At 47.1% G+C, this 22,690-nt stretch overlaps 1 protein-coding gene across 1 annotated transcript in view; it reads right to left on the minus strand.

Moving 5' to 3' along the window:
- The window catches only part of LOC144937848 (adhesion G protein-coupled receptor D2-like), an 80,738-nt gene that overhangs the window by 24,134 nt on the left and 33,914 nt on the right, over positions 1–22,690 (minus strand). The window contains 6 exon segments of the mRNA XM_078865366.1: positions 5,354–5,407; positions 6,295–6,336; positions 9,996–10,116; positions 13,027–13,142; positions 14,427–14,560; positions 21,162–21,315. Coding sequence (XP_078721492.1) covers positions 5,354–5,407; positions 6,295–6,336; positions 9,996–10,116; positions 13,027–13,142; positions 14,427–14,560; positions 21,162–21,315 — 621 coding nt within the window.

Here is a 22,690-nt window from a genome sequence, read left to right on the forward strand (position 1 = left end):
GCAAGTTATGGGTGCCGGGAGGCTGCACACTCGAAAGCAGTGGTTCTTAACCTTCACTGCAGACTTGCACCCCTTTGGTTCTCAATCGTAATTGTTTTTATGTTCACAAATACACAGGGGTTTGATGAAACAAAGCAGTTGAACTCACATGCCCGTGCTTAACCCAATGTTAAAAGACCTTGCATCTTGAAATTTAGACTGAGGGCATCGCTAAGGTCACGGAGGTCCTGGAGCTTTTCTCTGAGAATCAGATCAGAATCATTATTTATACCGGAGGAATCCGATGAGCTATGAAGCTCTTTTTCACATATGTCCAGTCGGGGCACGGGGTAAGGACGTCACGTGACCCCGTATTTGAAGTGCAGCAGTTCCTACAACCTCGTCTCCCACCGCCGCCTTGTAGGAAACATACAGTAGAATGTCTTCGTTAGGACAGTAAACACTTACCGTTGTTATAAGACATTATTATTTAAATTTACGAAATAGTGTTTACCATCTGTATTATTAGCACTATTACGGATGCCCCAATGAAGCCCGAGTATATTGCTCATACGAAATAAATAACGCTGTCGGGAACACATCCCCATATAAGCAATGATATAACGACCCCTTTTAGCGCTGATTCGATTAGTGCTCACTTCTCCAGGAGCGCATCTTGAGCGCTAAGCGAGGTGTGCTTGTGTATGTATATGTTTCGCAACAAAATACGATTTCTTTCTGCCACTGTATAGCACGCGTTTGTCGTGACTTAAAAGACCCCCATCAGTAGCAGCAGCAGATGATGATAATGATGATAAAAGCCTAGCGTTTACAGGCCCCATGTTTCGGCTATGATACGTTAATTAACTCTTAAACTGCGGCTTTTCAAAGTCGACGATTTTCGCAACGTCTTTCAGAGATGACTCACTGGGAGAGGACAAGAAAAATGTAAACGATTCTACGATGACCACCGCATGAGTTCTTTTTAGTTTTGGGTTCCCACCACACATCTGTCTTTTTTTTGTTAATTCCTGCACAATTTCTTTTTTTTCATCTGAAACGCACGCGGTGCCGATAAACATCGCTGTGGCTTTTTATTTTGAAAGGATTTTTGGGTGAAAAAAAAATGCTGCGGTCTTTAGTTAGTTACGTGCGTGTGTATAATATGCAGTGTAATGACTGTTTATAGCAATGTAGTAAAACGTTACGGATGAGAATGTTTTAACATTATTGTTAGGTTTTTACTTTTCTTGTGGCTGCAAAACCCAAACGATGTGGACCATATCGGAAACCCATAGAGGTACAGGTACAGAGACTCATTGAGATACATAGAGACCCATAGAAATAAAGAGAGACAAATAAGGACCACAGAGACACATAGAGACCTACAGAGACACAAGGAGATACATTTAGACCCAGAGGTTAACATAGAGACTCATAGATATACATAGAAGCTGGAGCTGTGTTTGGCTTGCTGCGCTATGAATCCAGGCGGTCCCGAGTTTGATTTCTAGCCGTGGCTAACATCAGCAGTGAGTGGTATCTGAACCACCTTTTACCAACCTGCATTGACCAGCGTGGTGAAGTATGGTGAAACACAGCGAGGTCCATTCAGTACACCTTGAGCTGCTAGAGCTATGGAGCATTTGAGATCATTATCTAGGGCTCAGTACCAGACGCACACTCAATCATGGTTTCATGTCCAGGAAATGAGAAAAGTCATTCAGGAGTGGATTGAAGAAGGATGGTAAATTGTTATCACTATTATTATTATTACTACTATGTAGAAAGCATTCGGCTAATTGAATGTGCAAGTTAATGTCAGCGATGAGAATGCAGAACTGGAAAGTGCAACACGTGCATCCGAATATGTCCCGTACCCGTGTTCTCCAAAGCGTTTTTTTTAACTGCTCTCCATATGCATGTAGGCAGACGCGTCGGCCATCAAGTGAACAATGTTGACGCATCATTTCCACAGATGCATATCGCCTTAAATGTCTTATCTTGCTGGGTGTAACGTGAGTGCATCGTCGACAAATCAACACGTGCCGGACATAATACATCTAAACGTATTTTGAAGGGGGAAACAAAATGAATTATGCAGATGCAGCGCTCGTATATATATTTTTTTGCCGCGTAAAGATAATCCCAATATTTCGTGGAAACTGCAAACAATCCTCTGAACCCGGAGCCCGCATGCAAATCCTGTTCTTTCCTGCAGTTTGGTGAGTCACGGAAACCAACGCTGGTATCAGCTTCAATAACAAAAAATTTAGCCATCACTTTAAACGGGAGCCTTTCGCGGCCCGAACTGTTTATAAAACATTTCCCTGCAATAAAATCTGAGGGAAATAAAAAAAAAGAAGACCACGGGGTAGATCGCCAAAGAGTTGCTGCAGCTGTGAATCGCCCTCTTTTCGTCGGCTAATTATTTTTTTTGATCCGAGGTGCGTTTCTCTCTCCCTAACGCGAGACAATGCCGCCTGTTTGTTCCATCGCTGCTCACACGCGCACAAACGCGCGCACACGCACACACACGCGCGCGCGCGTCCGTAGACCAAACAACGCGTTGGGTTTTTTTTGTATTTCCGCCGCTTTGGTCACCCGCTCGCCGGCCGGCCGTGGGAGCCACTTAAACGTGAACACCTTGTTTTTTGTGCCACCTTTGACCTCTGACCCTTGAACTCGCGCCGGACACGCGGCTTGCCCAGGGATGGAGGCTGCTGTGTTGGAGCGACGTACACCTTTCGGAAGCATTTTCTACGGATGATGTTACAATAAAAAAATAATGTTCTGGCAATACTCGACGTTTTGTTTATGCAGCCGCGAGATAATTAATAGCTCTTAAGTAAAAGACTTAAAACAAAAAATACATTTCTCGTGTTGGCGTTTTTAGTCATATATTGCAATTGTTCTGTGCCGGTGCATTTTGGTTTAAATGTTTTATCCACTTTGAACCATATTTCCATTTTATGTCTTACTATTGAATTTGCTCACTTGCTGTGGTTAAACTCTAAATGATTCAAATTTGTATCCGCGTTATATGATGTACATAGTTATTCCTCTACAGAGTCTAGAGATGCTCCCAGTATTAAGACGCTACATCAATTTAAATTCTCATTCTCATATACATCACCAAAGCTTGTGTCACATGCCTCATTCATGTCATCATTTTTTTACTATCAATTAAAATATTTCTCACATCATTATTTTCTCTCTCTCTCAAATTAAATGCACACAAACCCAAATGACACTTGCGAGTACATTACAGTCAACATTTATGCAAACAGACCTTTAATCAGCCTGTCCGGAATTTGATTTGTCTCAGTGCGAGACAGCATTTGCAACTCTGTCACATGTTTTCCCCAAACAAAAAAAAGCACCAACGGCCACAGAGTGCGAGAGAGAGAGAGAGACGGAGTAAGAGGGGAGGGGGGAAGAAAGAAGCGGTGTCCATGTCAGTAGTTTTTGCGAACACACTTCACATATCTTAACATCATTAGGATTACAGCAGCAGCAGCCACCACATAGCCAAACATAAACAGTGCGCTGCCAGGCTTTGCGTCTGTTAAGTTACTAGCATCTGGGAGTCAGACCACACTCGGGCGGGTGGGGGAGATCGCATCGGACGACACTTCGCTCGCTAAACCCGATCCGTCGATCCTTTCTTCCCTCCCGGCCACCCCTTGCTTGGTCTTTGAGCCATTGCCACCGAAAATAGATTATTGGGTACCACCCAGGGAGGCAAATGCTTGCCATGATTTTCTTGAAGCGTGTCATTTCTAGATCACAAATGTCTATGCTAGCAAGGACACCCCAAGGGCAACACAGTATGTTCGATTGAGAACACTATGAAGAAAATACAACAACAAAAAACCCCGAATAAATATAGAGGTGTGACTATAAAACAGACACTTGGCTTTCTTCCCAAAGTGAACACTTCCCATGGTGAACACTGCTCGCATTCGCCACTCCAGGTGGTTCCGACCCCCCCCCCCCACACACTGCCCCCGTTTCATGGGCTACTGCTCGGCCGCCACCCAGTGCTTGCCACAAACACCCGCACCCCCACGACTCCAACCCAGACCTCCACATCGCCTCCTCATCCCTGCCACTCCCCCCCCCCCACCACCACCACCACCACCCCCCGAGCACAGCCCACCACATGCACCCTCCCTGGGGTGCCGCGCAGGCCGCGATGTATAAACTTTCGCTTCCGAGTGAAATTAGCGGCGGCGACAGGTGGCGGAACTCTATTCGTGCGATGAAAAGCGCGCGCGCTCCCGTCGGTGCCCTCTGGGGTATTTAGCCTGTCGACGATGACGACGACGACAGGACCGGGGGGGGGGGGGGGTGGGAGAGCCGCAGCGGTGGGGGCCTGGAGGATGAGCGGTGGCCCGGGAGGGTCGTGGGCAGCCACCGGAGGCCACAGCGCTCGTCGGAGTTTCATGACGGTGGCGGCCGGGGGGTGGAGGAGAGGAACGATGTCTTGCCGACGGAGGTGCCGGACCAACAAAGTGGCGTCTGGAATGAACTCTTTCGTTGAAAATGAATTATTTTATTGGGAGTAAGTCACTCAGTAATGCATTCCAGTCGAAGTTTAAATTGAAAATTGATAGGATGGACTGTAAACATCCTGTCTAAAGGCGTATTCGACTTGCGAGCAGAATGAATATCGGTACATCCTTAACGGTTCAGCAGAATAAATTGATTTAGATTTGCGGCGAAGAGATTTGAATTAGAAAAATGTCACGTGACCGATTCCGTCCATGCTCTGTCTCCTGCTGGATGAAGGCCTCCCCAAGTAAATCGCCACTCCCCTCCCCCCCCATTTCCCCGGCAACATCACGGTCCATCTCACTCCTGCACGTGAATTGATTTCGTAGCTCCATCTCTCCACACCGAATTTCCTCTCCGGTGCACACAACTCTCTCTCTCTCTCCCTGCTGGCTGGCTGCCCCCATTCCATCGGCAGGCTCGTTCGAGCGGCCTCAACTCTCGCAGCGAGTGACGTGTCCTGCCCCCCTCCCCTCTCTGCACACTTTACTTCGCTCACCGCACGACGTCTCCTGCTTCGGACGCCTTCTCACATCCGCGTCTTTCTCTTTTCGCGAAAATGGAACGCGTAGGCTCGAGGAGCGCGCAAAGAAGCGAGTGGGTGACACAGAGAGAGAGGGGTGTGCACAACTTGGAATCGTGCCAGGCAGCGAAACGGGGAACGCACGTGGCCGGTGAGATTGTAGCATCGCACGACTTGTGAGGGATGTTTGACGACTTAGGCCTTCATCCAGTTCGTGGATTGATAATGGATGATGATGATTGATTGATGGTGATTAGGTTGTTTTATAAATAAGTTAACCGGCGTTTTACTCACCGAGAAGGAGAGAGCTTTGCGTCTTTCCTTCATTCTCTTGATTGTGTTCCGTACCTGTAGCAGTAAAGTCACAAACATGAAGGCATGTAAACCCCGCCACCACTCCACGTAATTGAAACTATTTTAACAACTTTGCATGGCCCTTTAAAAAATAACCTAACATTTCTCCCAAGTTGAGATATTATATTCATTATGATTTACAGGTTAATCTTCTACATGTTTCGACCATTAACAAACTTTATTGTTCCTAGCAAGAATGTGGATTCATAAAAAATTGGCATATTTTCTTTATAGAGTTGGCAAATGTTACCCTCTTTGTATAACGACTAGGGTGGAGTGGTGACGCAGTGGTTAGCACACTGCCATATGGATCCAGCAAGCTGAGTTTGATTTCCAGGGATGGGGTTGAGAAAGTATATACATTATATCGAATAATTCAATAGGATATAGCATTTGGATGGTTGTCTTTTTTTTTAAACCATGAAACCTAGGTTAAAAGTCATAGGTTGTATAACCACTCATGATGAAAACCATGGGTTCCTGATTCCTTCCGGTTAGAAGGGTACCCTCATTCTCGTTTGCACGATGACTGACTCACCGGTGGGCAAATTAAGTTATAAAGTAAAAGTGACACTGCATTGGCAGTGGTGTACAAGCACAAATGACAACAAATCAACACATTTGTCAATAAGACTTCACTAAAAGTGATGTTTCAGGCAATTGCCATTGTTCATGCCATCTATCAATGGCCTGTTTTCCTCGAGTCTCTCTGATATGAAGGGCCATTCCCCGAAACCATCATCCATTACATAAATTTTTTCGCTTTCAAGGCAGTAAGTCTTCTGATAATCGAAATGTAGACCTGGGCAGTCGTTTGCCATGGGTTGCCCGGAGCCTCGTTACTAAACACGCGGCAAGCCCCAGACCGCTCACGCACTCACCTCTGTGTTGTACACTCCGTAAATGAGGAAGATGAAGAGCCCCTGTGGTGAACAAAACCAACAAGAACCAACAAAGCATTCTCAAGAGATCCGGTGATAGGGTTCACAAGAGCGGACCCGTGTCTGTCAGGGCAAAGGGCTCAAATTCACAAATCCAATAAAGCAGTCAAATTAGTAGCACACGACGTATCATTGTTTTCTAATGCCAGGGTTGGATGTTATTTTTGTTGAATGCGGTCAGGTGCTGATACAGTTCAGCTATTGATCTGACCCTGTGAAATTAGCTGCACGAGTCTCACAAATCAAACTTCCCCTGCCGATTTCGGACATTGCGGTGAATGAGATGCGAAAATCTCTCCGGTTCTCTCTCTCTCTTTCAAGGGAATACATTCTCTTCAAAAATAACCGCTATGGAATTTGGATGCGGAAACAAATTCCCGCTGCGAAGTGTCGCCGTGGGTGGTTGCCGTGGGGCATAAAGGCAGTGGGTCGGCACGCTGGACTTGCAATCCGGAGGTCGCCGGTTCGATTCCGTCTCCCGGCGGCGCGGCAGTCAAGGCGACGGCGTCGGTTTCTGAACTCTCCCCACCGTCTCTGTCCGTCGAGCCTCATGAATGGGCTCGCCGCGGTTCTAGAATCGGCAGTGCGCGTGTGGTGGGGTAAAGTGTGGGCACTTTTGAACCTGAGATTGAAAACTCATTTCTCTGGAACTGCTTTTTTGTGTTTAGCTTGTTGTCCTTACCCCCCCCCCTGCACCGCTGATTAGCGTGGGTGGCTATGTACGGTGCAGAAGAAGTTCAACATACGCACATACCTACACACTTTCATTTGGCAAGCGTGAAAGAGGAGGTCAAATACCCCGTAGAGCTCTTTCTGCCAACAGTGGCGAGAGATAAGAGATTCGTAAACCGCACGCCGACTCCTGCTGTCAACCGAGCGAAGTTACAAATCAGTGTCGCGAACTTTATTTCAACATTATTTTTTTTGTATTCAATAAAAAGTTCACATTGTATCTCTTGTTGTTGCTGTTGTTGAAACAAAACAACGTCGTGCGCTTGAAATGTAAAAATCGCGCGCGGCGGCACAAAAGGTGTTATTTTTCTCTCCTCCATTGAAAAACAAAACATTCAAAATAAACGTCGCAATGTCATTCGTGCACACACTCGCCCGTCGCGTGCTGCTCCTTCGTTGGCTGCCTTATCACGGATATGGGATGCCGCGGGGATGCGAGAGGAATTCACGGATCTGACCATTAATATTCATCAAGACGCTCGTCTCGGCCATGCCAGCAGCGGTGCATAAAGTTACGTGGGAAAGCTTCAAATGAGATCTTGCCTTGTTTGTCGCGAAGACTGAATGTATGCTGCCTCGTGATTATGAGTTGTAAAGAAGATTGATGGTGGCGCTTGTGGTGCTTGTAAGTAAATGTAAAGCATTAAACATTTGTGCGTCGGCAATTTAGCAACGCGAGTGAAAGCATACAGGGGTAATCTGTGGGTTAGTATACAGTCAGTAATAACATGAAACAAAACCAATTCGTTATACAGAAAAGCCCCGCCGAGTCTCAAGTGTGTTTTGCAAGAAGCGTCCTGCATTGGGATGTTTGTCCAAGATTATTGATGGCAGTCTGGCTTCATTGTCGGAGGAAACCTAAGAGTATCCGGAGAAAACCCACTCATAAGAGGGGGGTAACACGTGATTATGTTCTCATTAGATTGAGGGAAAGAAAGAGAACAACATGGGGTGATGAAATCAGCTCGTGTGTAGGTGCTCGGCAAATTGAGATATGGTAGGATCACCAGAAATGGCACGGATTGGAATGGCCTTCATCCAGCAGTGGACTGATCATTACTGATGATGATGATGATAATGATGATGGCTACGAGGGGACAGGCAAAGTGTGGAAGCAAAGCACTACGTGACCTCAAGCAACAGGGGCCCCAAACACAGAGACGCGAGGGGTCACGGCTCGTGGGTGGGGGTCACGTGGATCTCTGTGTGGCGTGCTTCCTTGCCAGAGCACCGTCGCGGCTAATCCGGCTAGCCGCAACCCAAGCGCGGCTCGTCTGTAGCCCGCGATGCCGGATTACTGCCGGATTGCTGTGGGATTCATTGTAAGGCGGGGGGGGGACGCCGTGGCCTAATTAACCGGCCGCAGTTTGTTTTCACCGCCGTCGATGGGCCCGTCGCGTGTGATGGGGTTACGGTGGCCGACCGCGCCGGACTTGCGAGTCAGAGGTCGCCGGTTACATTCGAATAATCTAACCCTGCACAGGAATTGAAATAACGAGGCAGTTTTTTTTTTGTTCTGTTTCTTTCAAATGCCTTCTCTGCTGTCCACACGGCAGTTTAAACGGGTACGGTGCAGTTGCTCAATCGGCTGGTCATGTGTGGTGGGGTAAAGTGTGGGTACTCGGGACCTCTTCCAAGGCATATTGCCAACGTGGAAGAGTAGACCAAAATGCCCACTTAGAGGGGCTCTGTGGAGTTGTGCGAGTGAGCGGTCGCTGCTGTTTGGCTCGCCATTTGTGTTTCTGTTCCAGTGAAGTTATCATTAAATACGTTTCACAGACGTTTCAACTGCACTTTATTTTGTGTGACGCAGCCCTTCACGCCGATTGGGGACAAAACTAAAAAAGTAACAATTTGTTGGGAAGCCCAAATTGGTTGTTCTATAGACTGAGCCCCACCATAAACTCCGTGGGTACTCCACCGCCACTCCTGTGAAGGTTCTGCAAAATCCTGCGAAATGTTGGGATCGTGGTCTGGGCGGTACGGAGACTGAACGGATTTATTTATTTAAATTAGTTTTCTCTAAGATTATTTTTTTCTTGGAGTGTGTATTTTATGTATCCCTTTTTTTATTTGCTATGTAGTAAGGTTTTGTATCACCTGTGTACGGAACTGGATAATTCGTGTGCAGCGTTTTGGGATGCAATTGCATGAATGACCCTATATAAAATGAAATTATTACTATAGCAATGTGGAATATCCACCAGGGCTGTAAACAAGAGATGAGAACATATGCTTGATTTTTTGTTTAAGCAGCAGGTCAGCCACTTAGATTTTTTTTTAATCTGTATGTTAAAAAAACGTCCCCTATTCAACGGAAGTTTCTCCCCGACACAGGGCAATAGCGTCAACAGCATCTCGAAACGCTGTTGACGCTGCAGCCGACGTAATTTACCAGCAGCGTGGGCAGGTAGTGATGAGCAACACACCCATTGCTTTCGAGGCGGGCGCCTGCAGCGCCGACAAATCTCGCAATGACCGCCGAGGTAGCAAGACGTTAACTACCTCCCCTGGTATACAGGAGGTCGTGGGTTCGATCTCGACCCTGACACCTGCTGCTGTATATTTGGCGTTTGCGTGTCCTCTCTCTCCCCGTGGTCGCGTCCCTCCGGTTTTTCCGTCCACATTTAGAATCGACGTGCTGTTAGGGTATGTGGCTGCTATACATTTGCACAAGATGAAACTCCACTCCGTTGCGCTGTCATTCGTGGCCAGGTCACCTCTGAGCTACGCAGCTCTTGTTCAGACCACGGGGAGAGGCAGCGCGCAAACTCCAAATATACATCAGGTGTCAGGGTCGGGATGGAACCCACGACCTCGTGCTTACCAGGCGAGGTAGTTAACATCCCGATAGAGAGAGGGGGGGGGCGGCGAGCGAGCGAGCGCGAGTGAGCACGCGAGCACTCTACCTGAAGCGAGTTGAGAGCGATGAACAGGTAGGCGAGCGCGGGCGCCAGGTGCACGAGCACTCCGCAGAGCCACGTGAGTCCCAGGATGGGCAGCAGGACGATCACCGCCTTGATGGCCGCCCTGCGCGCACGTGACAGCGGGCACAACGGAGCCCTCGTCGTCCGTCACGTGACAGGGCTCAATGCTAAGGTGTGTGCGCGTTATAGCAGCACGTGGCCTGGCACACGTATTGGAAAACCTCTGTTCTGTACTCGGCAATGCACAGGTTCACTACCCCTTGTTGAAAATAAATGCACTATTTGTGGCTGATAGCGTGAAATCAGTTTCCTTAATGTGTTATCTAAAGCGCCGTAAAATAATTATTTAAAAATATAGTATTTTGTTTGAACTGCCAATAAATTAAGATGTGGGATAGAAGCAATAATGCGGTGGTTAGCCCACTGTGCTATGAACCCAGCAACACGCGTTCAATTCTCTGCCACGGCTAACAACATCTGTGGTGAGCGATATCTGAACTGGTCCTGGGCCCACCTCCAGTCTCACCGCTCGCCCCACTCCCCAACACAGTATGAGCCCGGCCTACATTCAGCAGTGGATTGACAAAGGCAATAAATTATAACCGCATTCTCTAGATTGCAGGAACCACTTTCCCCTCCCTGCATTTCAAAGCGGAAGTTTTAAATCGTAAGTTAAAGTTTGAGAGGTAAGTGGTGTGTGTGAGAGTCTGCATTTGGCGTCACAAGTTTCAAGTGCGGCTTACTTTCCAAAGCCTCTTATGATCCAGAACATACTGCACACTTAGTTGTATCCCAACACACAAGCCGCACGCTGTTGTTTTATTCAGTGCATGCTGTTTCTTGATCATTTCTGCCCATGTTTAGATTGGGTTACCCTGCTATTCTGAGATGGTGTTTTACTGCCATCATGTGGTGAGAATGCTCATAGACACTCTCTCTGACCCTTGACTGCAATTGCTAATGCTGTACGCTCGCACAATTTGAACACTTGCATATATCGTCACTTTTATAGGTGACCGGTTAGAGCTGGGGTCGGCAAGCTACGGCTCCGGAGCCGCATGCGGCTCTTTACGGGCTGCTTCTTGACGATATGTACGTATGTACATAGATGCATTGCGGCTCTTGAAATACTGAATTTTGTACCGAATTGGAAGGAAATGGCTCTTCTTGTTGTTTTGGTTGCCGACCCCTGGGTTAGAGTATATGGTGGCCATTCTAGCAGCGATAGTGGAAGTGATGCCTGCGGAAAAAGCGCTGGTGTTGGTATTATTGCGGTGATTGTGGCGGCGTTGTGGTTGGTGGTAATGTTATTGTGGTGGTGGTGGTGGTGGTGTTAATGTTGGTGGTGTTCATGATAGTGGTGGGGATTGGGTGATAACACTGGGAAGCAGTGACCGTCGGGGTGCTGTTCGTGTACGTGGTAAATTGATTTTTAAAGTGCGGGAGCGGTTGGGAAACCATGGCGACTCTTGTAAAATCACCCAGCAGGGTTCCAGAGGGTTACGGAACACGGATTGCCTCTCATGTTCAAAAAAATATTTGCACACGGGGAGGGCTGCCCTCCCTGCCCTCTGTCCCCTGCCCAATTTTCCCCCATGCTCCTACCCTGCCACTGACTTTAACTGCCCCCCCTCGTCCCCTGGCTTCTCTCTCGTTCCCCAGTGTCTCTCCTCGTGCTCCCCTTCCTGCTGCCCAGTGCTGCCCCCTCCCGCTTGCCTGAGCTGTCTCATTGCGAGCTGTGTCCTCCATCGGCCATGAGCCAAGGCGGATTGGTCGGTGCCACCCAAGGGGTGGGACATGCTGCGAGTCTCCACCACCACGGGCAGAAATCTTAGCATATATCCTCTCTGTTTTATAGACACAATTCCTCTTAATTTTCATATTCTGTACACGTTTCATATCACATTAGTATGTGCTTTTTTAAATGGAGAATTTATTTTACATTCTCTTTCAAACGCACCCCGATACCATTTTTATTACATTTCATTTTCTCACAAAAAGCTACCACCGTGACCTTGCTATAGTATAAATTTGTGATCAAGAGAAACTAAATGCGTAGAGATAATGACAGAGAGCATTTGCTACCCTAGGTGGTACTGATGAGTCGTTTTAGGGGCCAATGGCACACAAGAGACCACTGTGCACTGTACTTGGGGCGGTGGCCAGCCATCAGATCGGGGAGAAGAAAATTGCCTCTAGACCTATGGAATACATTATTTAAAATCCGAGAGACATCATCGGGATTGCAAACGTTGAATTGCTTAAGTGACATCACAAGAAATCAGTTTCCCATGCCGTGTATTTTGTTATATGGTTATATCAGCAGAACATAATATGTCGCATTTAAATAAATGCTCCGCGTCCTAAGGGGCATGCATCTCAATAGACTTTGACCTGATCTAAATAAAGGACATCGAAATTAACCCATTCGTGCATTAATTGTCAAAAGCAAAACCAACTACGGTATAGATTTGGTTAAATGTGATTTTTAAACGTCAGAGGAAGTCATGCAAATGTGTTTTCAAATGTTTTACGAGACTCAATCGCCGTCAAATAATTCATAGCAGTCCACCACAGTCGACTTGATGCACGAGAGGAGTACACACAGGCAATGTAGTCTGTAAAGAGGTTGGTGTACTTAATTTTTTTTTATCTGCTCTATATATTTTTAAAGAAAGCATAAAAAAAAATCAAAGCAGTATAACTAAAAATATACATTCAATTGTAAGGATAAAAAAACAGACTGTCGCAATTCGCCAGCAGAAAATATTTCTTATAAAAACAACCCCCCGCTCGTTTATGAACTGTAAAATTTTAACGAACATTAAAAAAACCTACCCAGAAAGCCCTCTAAATCTGGAGGTAACCCCCTCCCGCCCCCCCACAAACCCTCTAATCTCGAAAGCCTGTCCGTAGTCGTGGCAGCTGTCAGCCAATGACAAAAGAACCCTTTAATGTACTCGCCGGTCGGTCTTGGTGGCCCTGGCCGTGCACACACATGGCGAGGCTTCACCTTATTTGATCGTAGGCCTGCTCGCTGGGACCACTGCTCACGGCCAACATGATGGAGCGCCGCTTGGCCGTTGCCATGGTGATAGCCAGGACCCGACCCAGCACGAGCACGTTGACCTGCGGCGAGAGGACACTGGTAGCAGTTGGGGCAGTAGCAGAGCCAGCGTCCCGATCGGGCTCTCGGCATCGTGTCATAAATCATACAGAAGGAATTGCAAGTCGCTCACGAAGCCGCGCAACCCTTCGCCTCCAAGGAACGGCCCACGAAAGTAGATTTCACAGAGCTATCTGCGAGACCTCTGGCCCACGCAGAAGATGTGACAGCACTTTTGAACGTGCCCTTCCACACAGAGTATTTTTTTCCTCACATGGCAATCAAACTGATATTTAAAATTCGCAGAACTGGAATCTCACCAAATCAAGCGCAGGACCAAATTTAAAGCGATGGCTTTTGTGTGCAATCATTGGTGACCGGGGCTGAGAACATCAACTTTCTCCACGCAAGAACCCAGTTGAATCATGGGTATCTGCACCATTGTTTGCACCTAGGATCCTAGCGGTACTGCACGAAAAGGAAATGTTAAAGTTTTTAGTTGCACTACTCTGTTCTTGCGTATGATGGCAATCTATTCAGGAGCTAAATGCCAATGTAGAGCTTCAGGAGAGAGTACGTATAATTGTGCTGATCCTTCATTTGAAGGAGCGTAGCCTACGGTGGCTTACGATAGGGTCCACAGTTTGGGTTGCATTGCCACGATTGCACCGTGGTTTGTCTTTAATTTTACATTCATGAAGGAGATGTGCGCACCGGCCTGTTGACGTTCTAATGCGGTTGATGGCTACACCACCGGTGGCTTCGAGGAGGAATGTCAAAGCCAGGGGGTGCGACATTTGGGTCCTCGAATTTATTTTCCAAACCACGGCAGTGAGACTTCACGCGAGAGCAGAATCAACATTAGAGTTTATACTGGAGGAATTCGATGAGCTGAAAAGCACTTTTCAGAGATATCCAGTAGGGGCGGGTCAAAAGTTTACAACAAACAAACAAAACAAGAACACAATACGAGTGCAAAGTGGAGAAAAGGTAAACAAATCACAACAACAAAAATAAACTAAACTATTTTTTTCATTTCACCAGGTAAAGCCGACTGAGCTATAGCTTATATTTCAGCAGTGACTTGGCCACAAATGATAGCTCCACGAAGTAGCTGATCACGCGGACATTTATAGTAGCCAAATAATCAAAAAAATAATCTAAACGCGCTTTTAGTCATCGGGTCTAACCACGGGGCAACTGAAACCTGGATTCGAACCCAGCTTCTCTCAGCGGTCCCAAGCTCCTAGCGACGTGGCCCAGGCGAGGCGCACCCCCCTCCCTCCCATCCCCAACCTCGGGCTCACCGCGATGATGAAGAGTACGGGCCCCACGAAGGCCCAGATGACCCCGCTGTGCACGTTGAGCCAGCAATGACGCGCGGCCGTGTAGTCCTCGTGCGCGGCCGCCAACGTGATTGCCACGATCAGCACCGGGATTCCTGAAGCGGTGAGGCCGGGAGGGTGGGGGAGGGGGGTGGCGCAAGCAGAATGAGAATCGGAATCTTCCTTTGTGCTGCTGGAGGAGGAAATGCGATGAGCCATGAAGCTCTTTTTTCACAGACGTCCAAGTAAGTGAAGGGGCGGGTCAGAACGTTACAACAACAAACGATGCCAAAAACGTGATAGGAGCGTAAAGTATGGGAAAGGTAAGCGAATCACTCGAAACAACTTTAACAAAAAATCTTACCAGGTAAATCCCACTGCGCTCTAAGCTTATTTTTCAGAAGCGTTATTGAACGAGTCATCATTGTTCATTTTTTGGAACGGTGTCTGTTCACCTATAGGGATGTGAAAGCTGGTAAATTATACATACTGTACCCTACCTACAAAGCAAACTCGAAGCAACATAAATTATTTTTTATGAAGGTTGTTAACAATCTTCTTGGTTCTTTCGGTAAAGTCACATAAAAGGGAAATAAATAAATAATAATAATAATAAAAAAAATACATTATTTTTTATTTCCCACCTGATGACAGACGCTTGTGTTGCGCCCGAAACGTCGTGATTTATTTTTTTTATTTTACTTTATACCTACGTGACTTTACCGAAAAAAACAAAGAGTATAAAATAATAATACTTAGATAAAGGCAAGTTAGATCTATTGGACATGTAATGGGAAAACAAGCAACTGAATATGAATGTGCTTTGAGTAGGAAAATGCGAGGTACAAAAAACCGGGAGAAGACAGCTAATTAAGTAAATAATCAATTTGAACAATTAGATGCAACGGGGAGTATCTCATGCAAAGTTATTGGGTAACATCACGGACAGAGATCAATGGAAGGCAATGCTCACTGACGTATTTGAGAAAGGACGATGGCTCGTAAGATACTTTATTTAATCCGTAGTCTTAAGCCGGGCTTCCGTACCGGAGTTGAGATCGGTTGAGCGACCGAATTGCTCTCGAAATGGCACGACTGGATCACGTGCTTATTGCATATCACAGATTCAGAGAGTCGAGTCGCAGTGATGTTCCTATTTAAATGAGCCCTGAGGTTGGTGCTCACCACCCGTTTACAGCCGTGAGACGTTGGCGGGAATTCCGCGTTCCTATGGCGGGGACGGGTCTCTCCGTAGGCACCGTCGACGATTTTTTTTAAGCAAAACGCTTTTTATCGCGTTCATTTTTTTCTCTCTCTCTCTCGATAATTTCGGGGGAAACAAAAAGTTGTGGAGCAGGGTTGGGGGGCTGGATAGAAGCGGAGTCAACGCAGATCTTGCGTAAAACTCAGCGACTAATTTACGTGTTTGGCAAAATGAACGAAACGTGACACTTTTATGCAGATTTAGCCCATTTAGCTGTTGAAAATTGATGGGAAAATGTTTCCTGCCGATGTGTAAATTAGGTCTTGAGCCCTTTCCGCATGAAAGGAAATGCACGTTTGTTGACACTGTTTGGAGTACATTACCAATAAACGGCGAGTTAAAAACAATTTACCGTTCAAAATGTCGCATCAAACGTATCGTAAGTTTAAAAGGGGGCAGTTTATTTTTTGGGAAAGTTTTGGATTAGATTTTTTGCTCTTAACTTCTAAACCAGGACAGAAAATGAGCTGGCATCACGCAAACCAATTTTTTTTTTAAAATCGCATTTATTTTAGATAAACAACTTTAATATGATGGCCAAAACTGTTCGGCTCCAGCCAGTTTATTTTCCGCTACATGAAAAAAGGGTCTATATCCAGTGAACCTCATGACCAGTATATAGCAGGGTCACCAGGGGTTGTTATGAACAGAGACCACAATAACCCCACTATGCATCACTTTTGAAAGCTCACAGCACGTTGAGAACAAAATAATGATACCGTTAGCTCACGAGCCCTCGCTGACGATCCCGTTACATATCGTACAAAGGATGGAACATGTACGGCGACGTGAATTTTGCGGGCGGTACTGTGTGCACGTGTGCTACTTTTATTTTAATTTTTTTTTATAAAGAAATGTTTCAATCGGCGTGTTTCGCATACTTCAGGCTGCTGCGTTGTTATGTGCCATTCCTGAAGGTTTTGAGCATTCATCATCGGGCCCTGGGCGATGCGTACTTCCAAGTGCCACCCTGACTATCACTCCAGAGATGTTGCGTGTGAAAGGGAGGACGGACAACCAACCGAGGTGTTCCCTGCGCCCGGCAATCAATCAAGCAGGGGGAGGGGGTCCTAACGCGAATGGCCAAATTTGTCCGACAACTCGAGTATATATATTAAAAAAAGTACCTATCAAGAATCAGTGGTGTAGCCCATGCTCTGGAAGTTATCAGAATCTTTAATTAGGCTGGAGGAATCAGATGAGATATGACGCTCTTTTTCACAGATGTCCAGTAAAACAGATGCTGCTAGTGACTGGTTCCTGGTGGTAAGTGGATAGATTATAGACAGTAGCTGCGACGTTGACTCCCCAATTAATCACGGATAAGAGCAGTCCCCACTGCACTACGATTGCTGGAATACTGACTCGGTAGCGAGTCTACAGTCCGTGCACCACCGGATGTATCTTACCAGGGTCCGTCAGCAGCCACAATCAGCATTTGCGTCACCTCGTTGCAGGGAGGAAAACATACCTTGAAACCTGCACAAAATATTAGCCATGTCTAAAACAAATTCTGGGCGATCCCTATCCATATAAAAAAAACTATTAAACTATTTTTTTTATTTTACCACTGTGCTATTTAGTTATTTCTCAGAAGCCACCTGACCACAAATGAAAGTTCAATGCACTTGTTTATCATGTGGAAATGTATAGCAGCCAAATATTTTATACGGATGTTTCCAGGTGTGAAATGAACTGGAGAAAATTCCACGCGACCACGGGGAGAACAAGCAAGCTCCAAATACGCAGCAGGCGTCAGGGTCGGGATCGAACCCACGACCTCCTGTGTACCAGGCGAGGTAGTTAACATCTCGCCACCGTGGCATACACCGTAAAGTATGTATATAAGACTACGTGGGTGTCTCTGAGCTACAGCATCGGGCAGCAAAGCGCAGCGGCCGCGCACTGCGCGAGGAATCACCAACAGCCGACGTCACGGCGAGAGGGACTGGGGGCGAAGATAAGGTGGGGGGAGGATTTTCCAAAACAAGGAGAAAAAAAACGAAAGTCTCCACCGGTGCAACAAAAAAAAAGGAGGGAACGAAACCTTCCCTGACCGTCCGCTACGAACACGTGCACGCTCTGACACCGACACGCGTGTGCCACGCGTGACCCAGCACGAGGTGGGGGGGGCGGGGGTGCCTGTTAATCCCCAATGACGCGTGGTGTGAGGAAAGGAGAGAAGAGGTCGTTGGGATTTGTGGTTCTCCTTGAGGTGGTGTGTTTGTTGTTGTTGTTGACAGCTGCAAGTAACTAATAAGCTCCGCCAGCAGGGGGAAGGCGTTGGAAAGAATCACGGCGGAGCGGGGATGGCTTAACGACGACTGCAACAACACTGGGGGTTGGGGATTTGTGTTTATGTTGGATCAAACGTCCATGTAAATGAGTGAATTATACAAAAAGGCTCAGTTGTATTACTCTGGGTCTGAACGATGATGCGGTGACCGGTACCGCCGTCGTGGTACGAACCACGGTGACCCCGAGATTCGATACCCGACGGCTGACGTCCGTAGAGTGACAAACACACCGGGCAAATATCATGGAAAGGATAATGGAGTGTGCGAGTACCTCGTCTTGAACGGTGTGTTATCACGCGGCTGACAATAACTGGGATTTGTGTTTTTAATGTCCCGGGAAAACTGACAGATAGCCCAGGAAAGCGGCTACCTGGAAAAGTAGAGGATTCTGGGAGAAACCAGTACAGGTGGCGACCCTCAGGTATCACGTGTGTCGAACTTCTTTCGCACCGCACGTAGCCAACCGTGCTAATGGGGCAAGATACACAATCCGTTCCTGGGTGGGGATGGTGCCCCCCCCCCCGCCCCCCCCCCACCTTTCACCAAACCGGCACAAACGAGCGCGGTGAAGTATGGTCAAACAATCCGCTTGTGTGTCTGTCTTTGTGTCTCCGTGTCTGTGTCTTGTCTCTCTCTCAAAAATGTCACACTTAACTTCTAATTTAGCAAGCTTTGGAAGAACGTAATCAACCAGGCTATGCGTTAATTGTGTGTTGATCGACTCTCTGTGTTGCATTGCATTGCATTTCAAAATTTTGCTAAGTTTGTTTGATTAAGTGTGTTTCTCTCTCTCTCTCTGTGTCCTCGTGTTGTAGTATTTCCTGCAGTCACGAAAGCTCCAAATCTCTCATTGACATGCTAATTTCTCTACCCCCCCCGCCTCTCTCTGCCCCCCTCTTTCTCTATTTAAGGCCTCGACACAGAGGCGTTGTTTCTCTGTGTGCCTGTGTGTCTCTCTTTGTGTGTATCTGTGTTATATCTCTCTGCTTATGTGTCTGTTTGTGTGTCTCCGTGTCTGTGTTTTGTCTCTCTCAAATTTAGCAATCTTTGGAAGAACGAATTCAACCAGGTAGGGTGTTGACTGTTATGTTAGCCGACTCTCTGTGTTGTATCGCATTATATTTCCAAGTTTACTAGGTTTGTTTTCTCTTTCATTTGTACCTGATGACGATTGCTTGTGTTGCAATCGAAACGTCGCATGCTATTATTTTACTTATTTTTTCTTTCTACGTGACTTTACCGAAAGAACCAAAGAGTAATCCGCCAGTAGTCGACGCGGCAGTGGATCCACGTGATTCTCTCGACCGACTCGTCACAACCCCCTTCTTCCCCTCCTGCCTCACATTCGGCCCGCGTCCCGTACGCCACCGAGCAAACACAACTCGGAAGCGGGCGGTTCTATTTTTTTTTTCTCGCTGTAAAATTTTATTTGGGAGTCTATGAAGGGAGTCTACAGTTGGTGGATCCTTGACCTTCCGCAATCACCTCATCTATATGCAGAGCACTTGACCTGCGCCGCGTGCGACGAGGGGAGGGCGTGAGTGCGCCGCTAAGATTGGGGTTATCCGAAAGGTGCTCGGGGTTTTGACACTTAATGTCCCCCCACCACCACCAGCCCCACCACCAGCCCCCCCCCCCCCCCCCGTGCCGTTCAATCGCGGCGTTTTCCGAGTCAATCCCCTCCGTACTCTTGCCGGGACAGACGGAATGCGCTGGGGCGTGTTTCCAATTACTCTGCCCGTGAGTGTGGAGTGTGTGTTTTAATAGCGCGCACACACACACACACAAAAATCAATATATGCTGAGAATGAAAAACATGATCGCGTGCGTTCCAGTTGACGGGCTTTCAGGAGAGCTTCAGAATGTACCGGTATAGGCTGTCTCGATGTCTTTTGCACTCTTCATGGTTTCCTTTTAAAACATTTGCGGATTATATATTTTTATTCTTGTGACGTATGATTGATTTTTTTTTTATCAAAGAACCCGCTGGAATGTTTGTAACGAGAACTGCACACACCGATTCTGCTAACATTATTAAGCCATCATTGGAACCTCCTTTGCCAGTTGAAAAATATGATAATTGGTTTTTTACCCTTTTATCTGGCAACAAAACTAACACCTTTTTATTTTTCGTGAGACTAGGCGCTAAGTAAAGCTGTCTCGGGTGTGAACCAATCAATTTCAAGGACAGTGCATACATTATCAGAGTTGTGCTTTTTGTTTGCATTCCGACCGCAGGTATTGTGGTCAATGCAAACATGACTCCTTGTAAAAAAGGTGTCGTTTTGTTGCCAGATAAAAGGGTAAAAAACCAATTATCATTATTAAGCCAGTCACCGATATTAACTCGTGTGAGTAAAGCCCTTTGCTGCACGAGTGGCTACCCACAATGTATTGGGTGTCGGGGGTTGTGTGACCATACTTCACCACGCTGGTCATTGCGGCTTTGGTGAAGAGTGGATCACCCAAGGACCGGTTCGGATATCACTTGCACCTGTTGTGAGTTGTGGCCATGAATGGAACTCAAGCTACCACGTTCATGGCACACAGTGCGCTCGCCATCGCAAATTAAATTGTCACGTGGTCTATTATAGTTTCCGCTCACTCAACCGTTAAGCTAAAGAAGGATTTTCGCAACCAAGTGTAGCAATAAGATACGACGTTTTGCTTTAAAGCATCGTCAGGACAAGATCCAAGCGGTCATAATTAAAAAAGAGTTAATCAGAATTCTGAATTCACCGAGTGCCGCGGTAGCAAGACGTTAACTCCCTCGCTTGGTACTCAGGAGGTGGTGGGTTCGATCCCCATCCCGACCCTGACACCTGTACATTTTAAGTTTGCGTGTTCTCTCTCCCCCGTGGTCGCGTGGATTTTTATCCGCGTCCACCGGTTCTCCTCGCCACATTTATCATCGATGTGCGTTGAAGAGTATTAGGTTGCTATAACTTTCCACACGATAAGCCACATCGGTGAGCTATCAATTGTGGCCAGGTCGCTTCTATAAAGGAACTATACAGCTCAGTGGGCCTTACCTAGTCAAAAAAAAATAGTTTATAGTTTTTAAGAGTTAAAGAAATAACGAGGCGACGTTTGTCGATGCCGTCGACTAATGCGGTGGGTGGGTTGGGGTCGTGGTCGTTTTTGGCCCAGGCTCACCCCAGCCGATGAGGTAGTAGTGCTTCATGCGGCTCTCCTCGCTCAGGTTCACCGTGACCACTTTGCTCCACAGGAGGAGCCCCTCCACCAGCATCCACATGAACGCGGCCATGAAGAAGAGATGGAGCAGAGCCGTCACAGCCGTGCACGCCACCTACAGCCAGAAGGGAAGGCAGCGGCACGCGCAGAGGCACAGGTCACCCGTGTAGCCGCGGTGGCTAGGAGATGTTAACTACCTCGCCCGGTATGCAGGAGGGCGTGAGTTCGATCCCGACCCTGACGCCTGCTGTATATTTAGAGTTTGTATGTGGCTAGGAGATGTTAACTACCTCGCCCGGTATGCAGGAGGGCGTGAGTTCGATCCCGACCCTGACGCCTGCTGTATATTTAGAGTTTGTATGTGGCTAGGAGATGTTAACTACCTCGGCCGGTATGCAGGAGGTCGTGAGTTCGATCCCGAACCCTTGACGCCTGCTATATATTTCGAGTTTGCGTGTTCTCCCCGTGGTCGCATGGATTTTTCTCCGGGTCCTTTGGTTTTTCTCTCCACGTTTAGAAACGTGCATTTCCAGTATTTGATTGCTATAAATGTCCACGTGATAAGCCACTACGTTGAGCTATCATTTGTGGCCAGGTCTCCTATGAAAATAAGCTTTTTAGCTCACTGGACCTGACCTGGTAAAACAATAGTTTGTTAAGTTTTTAGTTTAGACTTTAGACTGTTGGGGCAAGTGCTGTTAGCGAGTAGCAGCTACGAAGGACAGCACGGCACATGACGGGGGTGGGTGGTCAACATCACGCCCGGACGAATTTGTCTCCTGAGTGGCGATGTTTGAGGCTGAGTCGACCTAGAGGAGGCCCAGGACCGGTTCAGATAATCGTCACTGGTGTTGGTGGTCATAAGCGGCACACACACAATACACATATCCCCCTGTTGTAGCCTTTCACAGACTGTTAGGGCAAGTGTCGTTACCAAGAACCTATTAAGGATCATAATGGAAAGGTGTATGGGTGGGTGGCCAGCACCACACCGGGGCCGCTTTTGTCTCCCCAATGGTCATGTTTGCACACCGAACCAGGTACTCATTTAAGGCTGAGTGGATACGGGAGAGGCCCAGGAATGGTTCAGGTGTTTGTCATCGATGGTGGCCGGGAGACGGAATCGGACTCGGGTCGCCGGGTTCGTAGTGCAGTACACTAACCACTGCATTGCCGCTCACAGTACTTACACGCTCACGTGCACAAATCTCGTGAAAGCATTTTTACCACTCAGATTGGGGGTGGGTGTGAGTGGAAGAATTCTCATTTCTGTTTTACAGCTCAGGCAGTGGCAAAAAAAAATCGATATTTCTGTGATTGGGGGTGAGTCAATTCATAAGACAAACTGTACTTTTGGACTTCTTACAAAGTGGCTCTTAGTTTATCTACCCCCGGAGAGATTAAAGGCTGAGTCGCATTCCTACCGGGAATTGAACTTGCAAGTTTATGATTGTAAGATGCTCGCTGTAACCACTCTCATTATCTCCATC

The sequence above is a fragment of the Lampetra fluviatilis genome, chromosome 20 (genome assembly GCF_964198595.1).
Source record: "Lampetra fluviatilis chromosome 20, kcLamFluv1.1, whole genome shotgun sequence".
Classification (NCBI taxonomy): domain Eukaryota; kingdom Metazoa; phylum Chordata; class Hyperoartia; order Petromyzontiformes; family Petromyzontidae; genus Lampetra; species Lampetra fluviatilis.